The sequence below is a fragment of the Chionomys nivalis genome, chromosome 5 (genome assembly GCF_950005125.1).
Source record: "Chionomys nivalis chromosome 5, mChiNiv1.1, whole genome shotgun sequence".
Lineage (NCBI taxonomy): Eukaryota > Metazoa > Chordata > Mammalia > Rodentia > Cricetidae > Chionomys > Chionomys nivalis.
The window spans coordinates 64,560,833-64,577,407 of record NC_080090.1 but is presented as its reverse complement, the minus strand read 5'-3'; the positions used below and the strand labels follow the sequence as shown (position 1 = coordinate 64,577,407).

Here is a 16,575-nt window from a genome sequence, read left to right as displayed (position 1 = left end):
TTTAGGTGGGTGGAGTAAATAGAACAGAATGCTGGGAGGAAGAGGAAGTGAGCTCATATGCCTTAGCTCTGCTCTCTGGGGCAGACGCGATGAAGCTCTGACCCAGGATGGACGTAGGCTAGAATCTTCCCGGTAAGTGCACCTTGGGGTGCTACACAGATTATTAGAAATGGGATAAATTAATACGTGAGAATTAGCCAAGAAGAGGCTAGATATAATGGGCCAAGCAGTGTTTAAAAGAATACAGTTTGTGTGTTGTTATTTCGGGGCATAAGCTAGCTAGGCGGCCGGAGCTGGGTGGCAGGAACGCAGCCCGCAGCTCCTTCAACAGTAGAGACTGAGTTTCAGGACAGCCAGAGATACACAGAGAAACCTTGTCTCAAAAAAAAAAAAAAAGTAAGTACAAAAAACATGATGCCTTCCTCTCAATAAGAGGGAAAAGGTTGTGAATGACCTAAAGCAGTGTTGGTTAATGTGTATTTCACACTTAATGCATCAGGACAAGGGCTGATCTCGCCTGAGGAAGAGTTAAGAGACTGCTTCCTCTCTTACCCCATTCTATCTGCTCCCACCATTCCTAACAGTTCTGTCACATGCCAATCGCCTGGGTTTTACTGCCATGGAAATAACTCATTTTTGCTTACCTAAAATATCAATCTATCCTTGAACCTTCCTTGGAAATCAACATAAATAGATACTATTATCTTCATTTCCAAGTTATATGATAGACATTAAATGGCAGAATCACGGTCATGCAAGTAACCATAGTGAATTTAAAATTAAAACAGAAAATCAAAAGATTGTCATTTATTTCCATGATTTTTAACAAATAGAAAATGAATATTATCATTGTTATACTGAAACAGATTGGCTGCAATACTGATCCAGAGCTCTAAAGGCAGAGGTCACTGAAGAGTGTTTCTCTTTTATGAATCATGTTGTGGAATATTAGTTTAAGATATGTTACATTTGTGTATCCTGTGGACTATTTGTTTAATGATGTAAAGATGCATTGCATTATTTTATGTTGCATTTAATTAACTCTGTGAAGTGTTACTTTGCCTGTCTAAGACACCTGATTGGTGTAATAAAGAGTTGAATGGCCAATAGCAGGACAGGAGAGCGATAGACAGGGTTGGCAGGCAGAGAAAATAAATAGGAGTTGAAATCTAGGCTCTGAAAGAGGAAAGGGGAGGGAGGAAAGGAGAAAGAGAGGGAGATGCCAGGGGCCAGTCACCCAGCCACACTACCAGCCATGGAGTAAGAAGGGAAGAAAAATAAATGAAGAAAGGTAAAAAGTGTAGAGGCAAAATGTAGTTAACGAGAAACCAGATAATTTAAGTTAGAAAATATGGTTAGAAACAAGCCCAGCTAAGGCTTGGCATTCATAAATAAGAATAAGCCTCTGCATTTATTTGGGAACTGGGTGGCAGACCCCCAAAGTGAAAAAAATCCAACTACAGAACCAACTTGTTCCAGGTACACTCATCTCTTCAAGGGCAAGCAGCTACTTGGGGACTTAGCTGATGTTTAAAAGTAAAAGGAAGGGAGGGAGGGACAAGGAAGGGAGAGAAAGGAAGCAGGATGGGGTGGGACAGGCCTGAAATGGTAACAGTCTGAAGACTATAGAAGTAGGATCAGGAGCTAGAGGCAAGCCTGGGCTACACAATGAACTAAAGGCCAGCATGTGCTATGTAACAAGACCCCAATTCAAAAATAATAATAGTTAATTACCTCATTTTTAAAAGGATACTTAATTTGCCCCTTCAGAATATAAGTGAGAGCTTGGTGCACATGCAAGATCTCGGTTTAGTTCCCAGCACGGAAAAACAAAATTGTGTGTGTGTGTGTGTGTGTGTGTGTGTGTGTGTAGTGTAATAGCAAGTAAATGAAATATGCTAAAGAGAAGTTATTTTGTTAATCCACAGCTGTTTGCAGCTCCATCTCAGTGTGAATTAGTTGGTGGAAAGGATCATAGAGCAATAGACCAGCCTTACTTATTTACATGTATGTGTTAGGTGTGTGTATTAAGAGAAGGTCTTTCTTTGTAGCCCAGGCTTTCCTGGAACGTGTGTGTCTCTGTGTGTGTGCGTGTCTGTGTGTGCGTGTGTGTGTGTGAGTGTTGAGACAAGGTCTTACTTTGTAGCCCAGGCTTTCCTGGAACGTGTGTGTCTCTGTGTGTGTGTGTGTCTGTGTGTGTGTCTGTGTGTGTGTCAAGACAAGGTCTTACTTTGTAGCCCAGGCTTTCCTGGAACGTGTGTGTGTGTGTGTGTGTGTGTGTGTTGAGACAAGGTCTTACTTTGTAGCCCAGGCTTTCCTGAAACGTGTGTGTGTGTGCACGTGTGTGTGTGTGCACGTGTGTGTGTGTGTGTCAAGACAAGGTCTTACTTTGTAGCCCAGGCTTTCCTGGAACCCACTGAGTAGCACAGGTTGGTTTTGAACTGATGATGATCATCTTCCTGTCTGAGCTTTCCAAGTGCCGGGACTACCACACCCCCCTGAGTTACTTCTTTACACAACAGCCTGAAAGTGACTTTCTAATCTGTTATAAAGTCTTACAAATAGAAAATGATTCAACGAACTGAGAAGCATTCATAAACTGTGAAAAGGCTACTCTGGCTACTGTTTGCATGAAGAACAAATGGACATGGTGGCAGGTGGAAAAGAACCCACTGCATAGTTCACAGACTCAGAAATAGGCGCAATCATGTAACAAATACAGCTAATGATGAGCATCACTTCAGATCTGTGTGTGTGAGCTGTGGTGTCTGCCAAAAGGCGTCAAAGTAAGCTAAGCTCTGGAGCGACCCCAGAGGCTTTATGGTGAACTCCACCTGCAGTTACAAACGCTTAAGAAGACTAGCTGAGTTAGTGACCGAATCCTTGAGGCCCTGGTTCTGTGAGTGCTCCTCAGCAAACAGAGACTAAGGAAGACATCGACTATCAACCTGTGACCTCTACACACATGCTCATATATATACTTGCAACCATGCATACACACATACAGACAGGCACACACCACACACATGGGTAAGAAAGAAGGAAAAGAAGGAAGGAAGGAAGGAAGGAAGGAAGGAAGGAAGGAAGGAAGGAAGGAAGGAAGGAAGGAAGGAGATAAAAGAAAAGAAAAGGTTTACAGACAAATGTCGCCCACAGGCAAATAGCACAGAGCAAATGGAACACAGGGGCAAAGGGACAACAGCCAAAACTGGCGGTTGGGAAAAGGAAAAGAAAGCACAGCTGACGGGCAGAAAGACAAACTCCCCCACTCCCCGAAGGCATTGCCAGTCTCTCCCATCTACTCCGTGGACTAACTACACGACAATATTTCAGTGTTAACAAAGGAGCACATAAGGGCATTTCCAAGTGCTCCTATGACAAAGGGTGAATCTAGAATACAAAGGAAATAAATACATGACTCCATGGATCTAAACTCCTGACAGGAAATGGAGCACTTTTTGACGAGGGTTGCTATAGCAATGTCATGAGATTCTAACAGTGCTAGAATGTTCTTCCTTGTGTCACAAGACAAATATTGAGTCCTACCATGTGATGCCCACTCGGATAATTTTTTAAATTCCCCACTGAATAATTTGAATAATTATTATATAAGCTTCCAGTTTACACTTCAAACTATCTACTTCAGTGGGGCCCTGTTTTTCCTTAAAGAAAATCCCCCAAACAAAGCACAATCGAACCCTGCAAAGTCATACAAATACATACATGTCGAAGAAGTTCAATGTTACCATTGGTGATTTCATTGTTTATCTTCAAAAGCCATTGGTGAATCATATCAAATATATGTCCTTGGAGTGTCCTGTAGGGAAAAAAAGCAGGCAAAATAAACACAAGAAACGTGAGTCAAATATACAAGTCACTGTCAGTGAGACGAAAGAAAGAGGGACATGGTAAGTGTGGGTATTGAGAAGATTTAAGAACTTAGGCAAAAGTGACTCAAAGCCTTGAGCTCCTGATAGGTTGGTTAGGTTGAGTCAACCATCCTAACTACTAGACAGATGTCAACTAGCATGATGCCCTTGGGACACTGTACAGTCAACCTGCAAAATTTTGTCTCCACTGTAAACACACATGCTGTTCACTCCTGCGCTAGGAGGACCTTCTTGTGGAATGCTAACTAACTTTAAAAATCCTCTCAGCGATTGGCTTCTGGCATGACTGTACAGAGTCAGCACAGCCTACTCCCCAATGAAAACAATAAGTTAACTTTGAAAAACTAAACTATTGAAAACTTCCAGAAATGATAAGAAAGAAAACAATTTCAAAAAACAATGCTGAAAATGACATAAGTTTATGGAAAAATAATAATTAACAGAAAGTTCAACAATTTCCAAGCAGAATAATCACAGAGATTCGTTAACAGAGACATCAAAGTGAAAATGCCAGAAGTCTCCAGGACGGAGACACTGCTTCTCAAAGCAAACCTCAACTCATTCAAAAGTCAAAGTCACGCAATGAATGAAGTTACAGTCAACAAATGGAAGGAACTGGGAAACTCAAACATGTGAAATTTAAATGACAAATGGGTCAGCAAATATTAATTCAAGATTAATCACCAGGTACTTTGAGGTTAATGTAAGTAAGGAGACCATAGTGTAACTCAGACATCCTTAGATGGGAATTGATAGCTTCTAATATTAAACAAGGGTCTCAATTCCATGACCTAACGGTTCACCTTAAGACCATGGGAAGGGCTGAGAGGGTTCCCTAAGTGACAGACAAAATGCGTGGTCAGTGTGTGCCATGCTATGGACGGAGGAAGTGGTGAAGCACTACAAATAATAAAATAAAAAGCAGGATGAAGGAAGCCATAACTGTAATAAAAATCAATACCCTAGAGCACAGAAAGACTTTGGAGAAAATCAATCAAAATGCAAGGCAGCTCTTTGAAAAGCTAAAGCTTTCTATTGCTGTAATAAAACATCATGACCAAAAGCAACTTGGGGAGAAAAGTTTATTTCAGCTCTGGAGGCAGAAACTGAAGCAGAGGCCACTGGCTTGTTTCCTTGGGCCATGTCAATCACTAATCAAGAAAATGCATTACACAGACTTGCTACAGGCCAATCTTATGAGGCATTTTCTCAATTGAGGGTCCCTCTTCCAAAACGACTCCAGTTTATGTCACCTGACAGAAAATTAACCAACACAATAAGTATTTATCTAGAATTGCCAAGAAAAGCTGAGGTGAGGTCCAATGACCGCATTCAGAAATGAGAGGAGGACACAGTGTTGACCTGGAAACAAACAATGGGATATGGCTGTAGCTCAGATGTGGTTTGAATGTGTCCCTTAGTGATCACGGTATCAAAAGCTAGTTCTCCACACAGTGACATTAAAAGACAGCAGAACCTGGGGCTGGAGAGGTGGCTCCACTCTTACTTGCTGCTCTCCCAGGGACCCAGGTTCAATTCCCAGAACCCACACGATGGCTCACAACCATCTGCAACTCCAGTTCCTGGGGGTTGATCCACTCTTCTGACCTCTGTAGGTACCAGGTACACAGACAAACATGAAGGCAAAACACCCATACATATAAAGTTAAAATCAAATCATTTCTAAAAAAAGTAGTGGAGTCTTTAGGATTCAGCTATGCAGGCCGGAGGCAGCCAGACCATGCAGGGAGGGGCCGCCAGACCGTGCAGGGAGCACACCAGAAAAAGATGTGTGGTCGTTACTAGACGGAGTAGCCCATGTCTGCGCACTGCTAGCTTTAACAGCAAGATGAAGTCGAGAACTTTACAAAGTAAGAGAGAAATATGAGAATCTGTCCTGGAGGGACTGGCTGTCAGTGAGCAGTGCTAACCCAGAGGAGGGAGAGATGGCTCAATATCAGCTCAGAAACTGTGCAAGCACTGCCAGCCATGGGTACAGAGGAGAGAGACTTCGGAGAGAGGTTGCACACAGGACACCTGAAGAAGGAGATGCCAGGGTTTCCTAGGGCTGGTACAGCTGAGGAATGCCATTTCACAAAGCCCTCGCTGAGCTGTCATCCAGCAGCCTGGGACCCTCTGTGAACTGCCCTCTCTGCAAACACAACAGACACTACTAGGTAAAGAAAGGTCTTTCTTTGAGTTGGTAATCGGCAAGGTGGGAACTGGGCCAGAGTCAGATCCTGCAGGGCAGCTTCAACACAGGTGTCTGAGGACAGAATGGTCGCACAGGGCACTTGCAACAGGTCTCCTGAAGGACATCTCACTGACCAGACTACACAGTAATCTTATCTCCCGAAGGAAGAGCTCAGGTGAGAAGTGTTCAGAGGTATGGCAGGCTTCTGGGGGCCTGGGAAGGACGACCAGGAGGCTCAGACAGGAAAGTGAGCCCAGCAGACCTCCACTAGGCCAGATTGCCTTTATAGCGTCTACTCCCACCCGTCTCCGCACCATCGCAGGTGTCCCTTCTTTAGTTATACCTAGTATCAGTAAAGCTAGCCAACTCTGCCTTCCTCTGTTCTTTTTCTTTTTTTTCTTTTTTTTTTTGAGACAGGGTTTCTCTGTGGCTTTGGAGCCTGTCCTGTCCTGGCACTAGCTCTGTAGACCAGGCTGGTCTCGAACTCACAGAGATCCGCCTGCCTCTGCCTCCCGAGTGCTGGGATTAAAGGCATGCGCCACCATCGCCCGGTCCTTCCTCTGTTCTTGAGCTGCCCCCCCCCCAAGGGGTTTGCGTAAGAAGGGGTCCCACAGGCTCATTTATCTGAATGCTTAGTCACCAGAGAGTGAAAGGATCAGGAGGTGCGGCCTTGTTGGAGGAAGCATGCCACTGGAGGTGGGCGCTGAGGTCTCAAAGGCCCATGACAAGCCTGATGTCTCTATCCCCTCCTGCAGATCTATATGTAGCTCTCAAATGCTCCAGCACCACGCCGGCCGCCATGCTCCACACCAAACTGACAATGGACTAAACCTTTGAAACAGCAAGCCAGCCTCAATTAAATGCTTCCTTTTATAAGAGTTGTTGGGGTCCGTGTCTTCACAGCAGCAGGAGACTGATCAAGAAGACACCCTTTATTATTCTTTTTTATTGCCCTCTCCCAGAGAACACCAGCTGCCCAGTCTGTGGTACCCCTGTTTCTCAGACTTCCTAGAGCTGGGAATATCCTTACCTCATTGTACTGCCTTATCTCTCTAGTCAACCAATCCTCATCCAAAATGGCCTCATGGGCCTCATGGCCCTCCTCAGCCCCTCCAAGTCTCCTTTCTCTCCCTTTTTCTCTCTCTCTCTCCAATACTAGCTACTGGTCTTACCCTGAGAGGAGTTCCTTTTCTTTCTTTCTTTCTTTCTTTCTTTCTTTCTTTCTTTCTTTCTTTCTTTCTTTCTTTCTTTCTTTCTTTCTTTTTTCCTTCCCAAATGTAACTAATGTTAATCAATGCCACACAATACTATTAATGCTTCCTCCCAAAGTATATTTTGATATGGGCCTACATTTAACAGTGATTATTTTTCAGACAGCCTTCCTTTCATGTGAACTGTTTATGATGGGAAAAGCAGAGAGAAAGAAAGCATATTAGTGGTGGATTAGGGCCATAGGAGGGGGAAGGGGTATAGGCTAGGTGGGTTATATGGTTTGGCTGTGTTTTTATTTTTCCAGGGGTTCATGTTTTGGAAAGCTAGGCTTTTTGCATGGTCATGAATCTTTTAAGGGTATGGCCTACTAAGTGGTAATTAGGTCACTGGGGTACTCCATGAGATTCTGGGTAGTTCCTACAAGAAGGAATTGTTGGAGAAGAATGAACTAGATCCCCTGACTTGCCATGTGATTCCCTCCCTTCTCCTACATTCCCTCCATGATGTCATTTGTCATGAGCCCTTGACAGAGCCAGCACCATGCTATTTAGACTTTCAATTTGTGAAACCGTAAGTAAAAATAAGTCTCTTTTCTGAAGAAAGAGCCCAGCCACCGTATTTCATGACAGTAACAGAAATCTTATTTCACCATAACATACAAAGCTTCTTTTTTAGAAAAATAAAAAAAAGGTTTTAAAATCTATAAATACACTGAGACTATTGAATTATTAGATTAGAGCTTTAGACACATCCACCCCAAAAAGAAGAGCCTGGGAACTTACGCGCCAGAATCCATGTCCAGGTACTGTGGAACGGTACCAATAATGTTTAACAGTGTGTCCAACTGAAACTTCATTTCATTGATTTTCTCATCAATTTCAGCCCATTCTTCAGGGGGCATAGCAGAAACTTCTAGGAGGTTTTCTAACTTGAAAGAACACATGTCCAGAGAAATAATCAAGTTCGGAAGAACTTTGGAGATACCTAGAAAAGTGAGGGAAGGAAACATAACAAATTGTTTGTAACATCACTGTTTCAATACTAGATTATAAAATCTAGGCAAGGACAGATGCCCTTGAAAGACTCATCCCTGAAAGAACCGGAATTGGCACAAAACATTCCAAAACCAAGTTCTCAGCACAGAGGAGATGTGATTGCCCCAGAGGGAGTGAGGACAGGGAATAAGAGACAAAGACAGGAGTTAGAGGACAAAGGAGAGAGGAAAGGGAACTTGGGAGAGGGGAAGGGTATTTGTCCCTGGGGGACAAAAGACTGCCTCTGGATTGAGAGAAGAGAGATGTGGCCCATGGGCAAATGACAGTTTATAAAGGTTAAATGGGAAACACTGTTAGGATGAGTTGGTTTGTTTTGAATGGGCATGTTAATCAGGGCAGCCAAAAGGGAGCTTTTGATTGCTGGGTTTCAATAGTTTGACAGCTGGATCTTGGTAGTCAGCTTCAGGAGGAGGAAGTAATCAAATAAGGGAATAAGCCTTGGTGGCTAGCTTTAGGAATGTGGCCCAATGGTTTTTTATCAAGGCTGAAGGGATGGGGGAGAAGGGCAAGGCTGACCAGAGCCCTGTTTGCCATGCTCCAGCCTACTAGAACTCATAGATTTCTAACTAAACAGCAAGTGAACACTGCAGTAAGTGCCTCTGTACCCAGTGGGTGCTTCTTTGGTGAGCTTGTGTTCTAATTTCCTTGCTTTCTCTGTAGAGAACCAAATGCATTAAATCCAGAAATACCAGTTACAGTTTTCTGTCACTCTCTGAAGAGAGGAGTGATGAGCATGCTTCCTCCTGAGACAGTCAATGACAGGGGAGTAGATGTGGGTCTGCAGGTATTTCTTGGTCCTTGACTGGGTCTTCATGAAATCCACAGTTTCTAGTCGTGGCAACTACTATACTCTAAATGCCTGAAGGATAGAGCCTGGATCCCACTGTTAACACAGTGGACTATTTCACAGTGAGGTCACAGAAAAATACCTTCTCTGTCTCATTTCATTTTTAAAACATGAAGAGAAAACCCTGTAGTGATATATCATTTATATTTTAATGAATAAAGCTTGCCTGAAGATCAGAGTGTGAAACAGCCACACTGGCCAGCCATATAAACCAGGCAGTAGTGGCACACACCTTTAATTCCAGTAGCCACACTATTTAGCTATAGAGGCCGGACGGTGGTGATGCACGCCTTTAATCCCAGAATTAGAGAGGAATATAAGATAGGAGGAGACAGCTCTCAGCTCAGTCTCATTCGAGATTCCTGGAGGCAGGATCACCATTTCGGACTGAGGTAGAGGTAAGAGCCAGTGCCTGGCACTGGGATTAAAAGCATCACCAGAGCTAGCTTTGTAACACAGGTGCTGGGGATGTGAACTCAGATATTCCTGCAGTGCAGCAAGCACTTTCCATGCTGAGCTATCTCCTCAGCCTCTACATTTTCTTAAGGGAAAAGATTCATCACCACCTTTTATAAAATACCTAATCCAATGAGTGTGGATATACCCCACTTTTGGAGTCCCTTTCTGTAGCAGGCTTTCTCGGACTGCCAGCCCCCAAATCATGATTCAAACTTACTATTAGTTATGAATGCTCAGCTCTATCTTATGCTTGTTCCAGTAGCTCTTATAACTTAATTTAACCTGTTTATCTTTGTCTTTGTTTTGCCTTGGGGCTTTTTACCTTTCTTGCATTCTATATGTCCTACTTTCCTGCTTCCTTGGTGTCTGGTTGGCTGGCAGCTGCCAGACTGGCCCCAGGAGTCTCCCTCTCTTTCTCCCTTGTTCTCTCCTGAGCCTAGATTCTTCCTCCTACTTATTCTCTCTCCCTACCAACTATGCCTATCCCTCTACTGTCTAGTTATTAGCCATTCAGCTTTTTATTAGACCAATCAGGTGCCTTAGGCAGGTTAGGTGAAACAGCAACATATCTTTACATAGTTAAAGTAATATTCTACAACATAAACTAATGTAACATAACTTTACATAGTTAAATGAATATTCCACAACACCTTTCATCTACTACTTTTGGCTTAATTAAGGGTTAAAAGTTAATCATATTTCTTGAGAGCATGCCATCTAACAGGCACTAGTTACAAGAAGGAAGATATATATATATATAGATAGATAGATAGATAGATAGATAGATACAAACAATTATTGTCACATGAACAATAATTAAAGTATTGGAACAAGTAGTGCCAAAGAGATTTGCATTAGTACAGATCTTGGCTTATTGATACAAATTTAAGGTCAATTTTGTTATACTGTGTATATGTATTTCTGATCTTGATTAAGGTATTGTGTTTGTTCAGCTCATTTAAAAATGTAATGTATAATTAAGAAATATAAGTTAATAGATAATCATCTACAATAGTCAAGCTTGTAGTCATGTTAGTTAGATTTTCTAGATGTACAGAGATGTATTTCAGATGGATAGGTATTCTTCCAATCTTTCAAAAACTACAGAATATGGCATTTAAAGTGTTTTAATAAGTTAGGACTTTTCATGACAATGAGACCCATCTGCTCCTGGCAGCACCAATCTACTTCAAGAGGATGATGGGCACCGAAGAGGCTACTTATAGAGTTTGCTAGCCATTTGGGCAAGAAACTGTTCTTGCCTGGACTGCTTGATGCTATGTTGTATGAACTAGACATGCAGGATCCACAGAGAAATGACTGCTGAAGTTGCCTAAAGATGAGACACTCCTTCGGGGTTCCTGCTACGTGAAAGAGTCTGTCAGACATTCTGCAGGACACAGAAGAAAATAACTGATGGACTTTGCCATTACAAGGCAGAACAGATCTTCAAATTTCCTGCTTTGTGGAAAAGTCTGTTGGATACTATGGGCCTGCAGGCTGAAGATGGATGCTCCAATGATATAGAAGAACTTTGGGTGACTGTCCAGGCAGTGAGATGTCTCTGTCAATTCCAGAGTTTTGGAAGTTGCTTACAATGCACTTCCTGTTAACTAAGGTATTATATCCTTCTGGAGTCTTTGATAGAGTTGAAGAATAGATACTTATAATTATAGTTTTCCTTAGTTATGATAAAAGATAAAGTAGATATAAATATTGTAACTGTAATTCTTGCTTGATACCTGTTTTGTTCTATGTAATTTTACTATGTTAAAGTTAAAACTTTCCTTTTTATTTAAACAGAAAAGGGGAGGTGATATGGGATTTCTCTCAGTATGCTGTGAATACCATTGGTTAATAAAGAAACTGTCTTAGGCCTGTACAGGGCAGAACTTAGGTAGGTGGGGGAAACTAAATTGAATGTTGGGAGAAAGAAGGTGAAGTCAGAGATACCATGGAGCCACCACTGGAGACTAACAGAGTACCACAACATACAGAGGAGTCCAATCCAAAGCAACAGTAGATTACTCCAGTTTCTTTTTTATTTATTTATTTATTATGTATACAGTGTTCTGTCTGTGTGTATGTCTGCAGGCCAGAAAAGTCCACCAGAGCTTATTACAGATGGTTGTGAGCCACCATGTGGTTGCTGGGAATTGAACTCAGGACCTTTGGAAGAGCAGGCAATGCTCTTAACCACTGAGCCATCTCTCCAGCCCGACTCCAGTTTCTTATTGTACAAAATGACTCAACAAAGAAATAGGGGGCTGGGGCTGTGGAATGGCTCCAGAGGACCCAGAGTCAGTTCCCAGCAGTCATATGGCAACTGACAACCATCTGTAACTCCTGTCCAAGGGATCAGATGCCCTCTTCTGGTCTCTGCAGTCCCCATATACATGTGCTACACAGACATACATCTAGGCAGTACCAGAGGAAACTTGAAAAGGCAACCAACGGAACGGGAGAAAATATTTGTAGGTCACATGTCTGAAAAGTGATGTGTAGCTACAATAAAAGGACAACACACACATGCATGCATGCACACACGCACACACACACACACTCATGCACATATGCATGCATACACACGCACACACGTGCACACACACACAGGCATGCACAATCTGAACGGGAACTTTCCCAAAGAAGATAGACAAGAATTTTTGCTATACTTATTATCAGGTGCATACAAATCAAGACCACAGAGAAACAGTATCTCACACCCACTGTCATGGTGAGATGGCCATGGTGGTACCAAGGAAGCAGAAACATCAGAGCCTAGTAACTGTTCCTGAGGATGTAAAACTGTATCCACCTCAGAAACACTGTTGCAGTCTCCAGAAAGCTAAACACAGACCAGCCTGTCAAACAGCTAGGACTTCTGTCCAAAAGAAATGAAAACAGCAAAGAGGGATAAACCCAAATGTCTATCAACAGCTGAAACTATATACAATGTTAGGTGTATACATGACAGTTTATTGGTCATAAAAATGATGGAGGGCCAGCCATGGTGGCAAATGACTGTAACCCCAGCACATGGGAGGCTGAAGCATGAAGACCAAGTTTGAGGATAAGTCATGTCTTTAAAACAATAAAAAAAATTTAAAAGACAGGGGTTTGGGGCCAATCTGGTCTATACAGTGATCTCAGGACATAGAGAGACCCGTCTCAAAATAAGGGGGTAGACAAGGCTTGAAAGATTAGTACATGCTGTGAATATAGATGATGCTTAAGGACATGATGCTATGTAAAGAACGAAAAAGGCACAAAGCACATGTCTCATTCATATGAAAAGCCCCGATGGAACTGTAGAAAGTGTTTAGGAATAGGGATAGAAAGTGGTTGAGGAATAGGATAGGGTGAGGGTGATGAAGGTTAAGACCTGAAGGATACAGGACTCAGGACTCCTAGTGAAGTGTTCTAAATATTACAAATTCACCTGTGGAAATGGATGCACACACATGTGTACATTGTATTCACACTTTAAACAGGTGGTGGTATTATATCTTAAATTATATCTGAGCAAAATGATACTCAATACTTTTTCTGCTTGATTTTTTTCATCTTTTTTTAAATATTTATTTATTATTAGTCTCAGTATTCTGCCTACATGTATTTCTGAAGGCCAGAAGAAGGCACCAGATCTCATTATAGATGGTTGTGAGACACCATGTGATTACTGGTAATTGAACTCAGGACCTCTGGAAGAACAGTCAGTGCTCTTAACCTCTGAGCCATTTCTCGGTGCCCTTTCTGCTTGATTTTTAAAACTGAGATGGTTTGTACTTATTTCTTAGATTTTAATTTTATATATATATATATTAAAGATTTATTTTTTTGTTTTTATTAATTGTTTTTATTGGGCTTTATTTTTCTCTGCTCCCCTCCCTTCTTACCCCACCCCCTTCTACTCTCTCCCATGATCCCCATGCTCCCAATTTACTCAGGAGATCTTGTCTTTTTCTAAGATTTTAATTTCTAATGAACTATTTGGGTTTTAATGGTATTCAACACTGTAATTACTGTTAAGATTCTTTACGATGCCAAGAAATCTCATTTTGCTTGTTTGCTTACCATTGTCACCATTTATTCTTATTTCGTACTCTTTGTAGAGCCTGCCAATGTTTTTTATCATTTCCTCCATGTACTCGTGCTCTGGGGGCAACACCCCATCCATGTTCTTATGGCGACTAAATATCGCAAACCCAATGTCTGTCCAGTTCTCCTGTAAGCGCCTAATGATCTTGAGAGAGTCGTATTTGGCCAACAGAGAATCCCCTGAAAAATTTTCTTTCTCCTCACTCATCAGCTAGGAAGGGAAGCAGAGGGGAGAATAGCACACTATTATTCCAAGTCTGCCCCCAGCCTCCATCCCTGTGATTCTTAATGATTCTGAAAATCACACTATTGTCATTGTCTGTACATTTCTTCTTGTAAGATTCTGGGGTTAAAGATACTCAGGCTCAAATTCTTATTCTGCCATTTGCTACTGACAGAAAACTCAGTTAATTATCTTCCTAAGCTTCGATTTGGAAAAGTGTAAGATGGGAATCATAACACCTCTATTATGAGCTGTCAGAAAGAATGCAATAATGTATGAATTGCATTTTCAGCCTGACAGGTATTTAATAAACTAAATAAGAATGATTATCCCTAATTAAGTATTTTTCAATTTTATCCATATGTGTCAAAACTACCAAAAAAAAAAAAGAAATCACTAAAGAAAATACACTCTATGTAGAAAGGCAAACATCCTTGGTCTGAAGACGAGGAAGTGGTGGGCACCGTGGCCAGTGCACACCTGTAGTCCCGGCCCTGAGAGGCAAGGGGTGGGAAGGAACTCCAGTCTGGTCTCGGCTACATCATGAGCTCAGGATCAGAATGGGTTATTGGAAACCTAGTCTCAAAAGCATACACAAAAAATCAATTCTTGAGCTTTGTATGAGATTTCATTGATATTCCCTCTTAACTCAATGTCGTATATTACACATTTTTCTTTGTCCCACTACTATAGCACAATAGTAGTTGGTCCTGCACGTTTGGCTCCGTGGGATAGGACTGAGCCACACCACTGAGCCATATCTCTGGCCTCATAATGGTGACTTAGTAAAATTTATTTTTAAAACTTAAAACTTTTTTAAAAAACCATTCTAATAATGTGTGGAATGTAATATGTATGGCACACACAATCAAATACAGTCTGACCTTAAAAAGGAGTTGATTCTGAGACATGTCTGAACCTTGATGGCAACATTGTGGAAAATAAGGCATTCACAGAGAGTAGAATAATGCTTTTCAGGGGCTGAGGGAAAGCGAGCCCTGGATTTACTGTTTCATGAGTAGCAATTCCGATGGAAAGCTCAACCATGTAGCAATGCGCATGCACTCCATGGCATAACCTATACACTTCAGTGGTTAAAACAGTATTTATGTAATATATATTTTCCCATGATTGATAAAAATGTAATTACTTTTAAAAGTGCAGCTTGTCCTTTACACAAAAGCTCAATATGAGGAGAGCAGAAATGATACTTACACTGGGAATTCAACTGAGACTCAGCCTCTCTCACCATACAGCCTAGCTAGGTTGGGGTTTTTTTTTTGTTTGTTTGTTTGTTTGTTTTGTCATTCATAAAATGTGGCTCAGCTGCAGGTGACAGCCATCACACTTGCCACCAGCCAGTAGAATGGCAGACTATCTTGAGGAAGTCTTACCCTATAAAACTCCTTGAAGTCGATAAGGACTGAAGTGAAAGGGTTCCCCTTACCAAGGATTACAATCTCTTTTCCACTGGAAGAAGAAGAACAAGAGAGAGGTCTCAGAACAAGACACACACAAAGAAACCCAAAAGTCCACACATGAACAGCGACATTGCCTGTTAACTCCACCACCTTTCAGGACAGCCTCCATGCCCAGCCCCTCTCTTCTGGGAATTCCTCTTCAAATTAACAATTAGAAATAAGAAACTCTGATTCTAACTAGACAAGTTATGGGGCTTAAAGCCTTCAGGGCATCTATTTAAAGAACAAGCTCTCATCTTGAAAACCCGAGACCAGGGCATCTAAGAATTCCTGCAAACAATAAGTTACTAGACAGGAAGCCTGCTGGATGGACAATTATGAGAACATCAGGTAAGGAGTCCCAACCTCTTACCAGAAGTGCCCGTTCATTTCTCTGACATGTACAAGGAAAAAGCTGTTTTATTTTTATTCTTTTATATTTTATTGATTTGTTTATTTATTTATTAGAGATTTCTGCCTCCTCCCCGCCACCACCTCCCATTTCCCTCCCCCTCCCTCCCCCTTCCCCTCCCCCACCCTTATTTTTGGATTTTTCGAGACAGGGTTTCTCCGTAGCTTTTGGTTCCTGTCCTGGAACTAGTTCTTGTAGACCAGGCTGGCCTTGAACTCACAGAGATCCACCTGCCTCTGCCTCCCGAGTGCTGGGATTAAAGGTGTGCACCACCACCGCCCGGCTGATTTGCTTAATTTTTTAAACAACAAAATAACCCTTTTTGGAACTTGAAGACCATTTTATTACAGGCAAGCGAGCCAAAAATCCCAACAGGTGCTGGCAGGAGGAAGACGAAGAAGAGGAAAAAGTCATTGGAGCTGACTTGGAGGTTGTCAAGCAAATCTAGAAACGGGGGAGGGCAGGACAGTGTGCAGAAAGACAGTGCCAGAGTCCAGTGTCAGGAAAAGCATCCTGAAGCTCTTGGCTAGTAATGGAAAAAGAGTCAGAAATGAGGAAAAGCCAAAGGTTCAGTTTTTAAATTAGAAATCAGAAAAGCAGGTATACTTAGCAATGAAGATCTGCAAGTGACAGCTTGAAGAATATTTATAAAAACAGGGGCTCACTATGTAGCAGGCTGGTCTTGAACTCGTGATCTTTACCTCCACCTTATGAGGGCTTACAGG

General features: G+C 42.0%; 1 protein-coding gene across 1 annotated transcript in view; it reads right to left on the bottom strand.

Annotated features, from left to right (window-relative positions):
• Nucleotides 1-16,575, bottom strand: part of Axdnd1 (axonemal dynein light chain domain containing 1) — a 79,602-nt gene that overhangs the window by 33,061 nt on the left and 29,966 nt on the right. The window contains exons 14-17 of the mRNA XM_057769134.1: nucleotides 15,373-15,448; nucleotides 13,732-13,966; nucleotides 8,079-8,280; nucleotides 3,724-3,817 (exon numbers count right to left, since the gene is read on the bottom strand). Coding sequence (XP_057625117.1) covers nucleotides 3,724-3,817; nucleotides 8,079-8,280; nucleotides 13,732-13,966; nucleotides 15,373-15,448 — 607 coding nt within the window. The remainder of the gene's footprint in view (nucleotides 1-3,723; nucleotides 3,818-8,078; nucleotides 8,281-13,731; nucleotides 13,967-15,372; nucleotides 15,449-16,575) is intronic.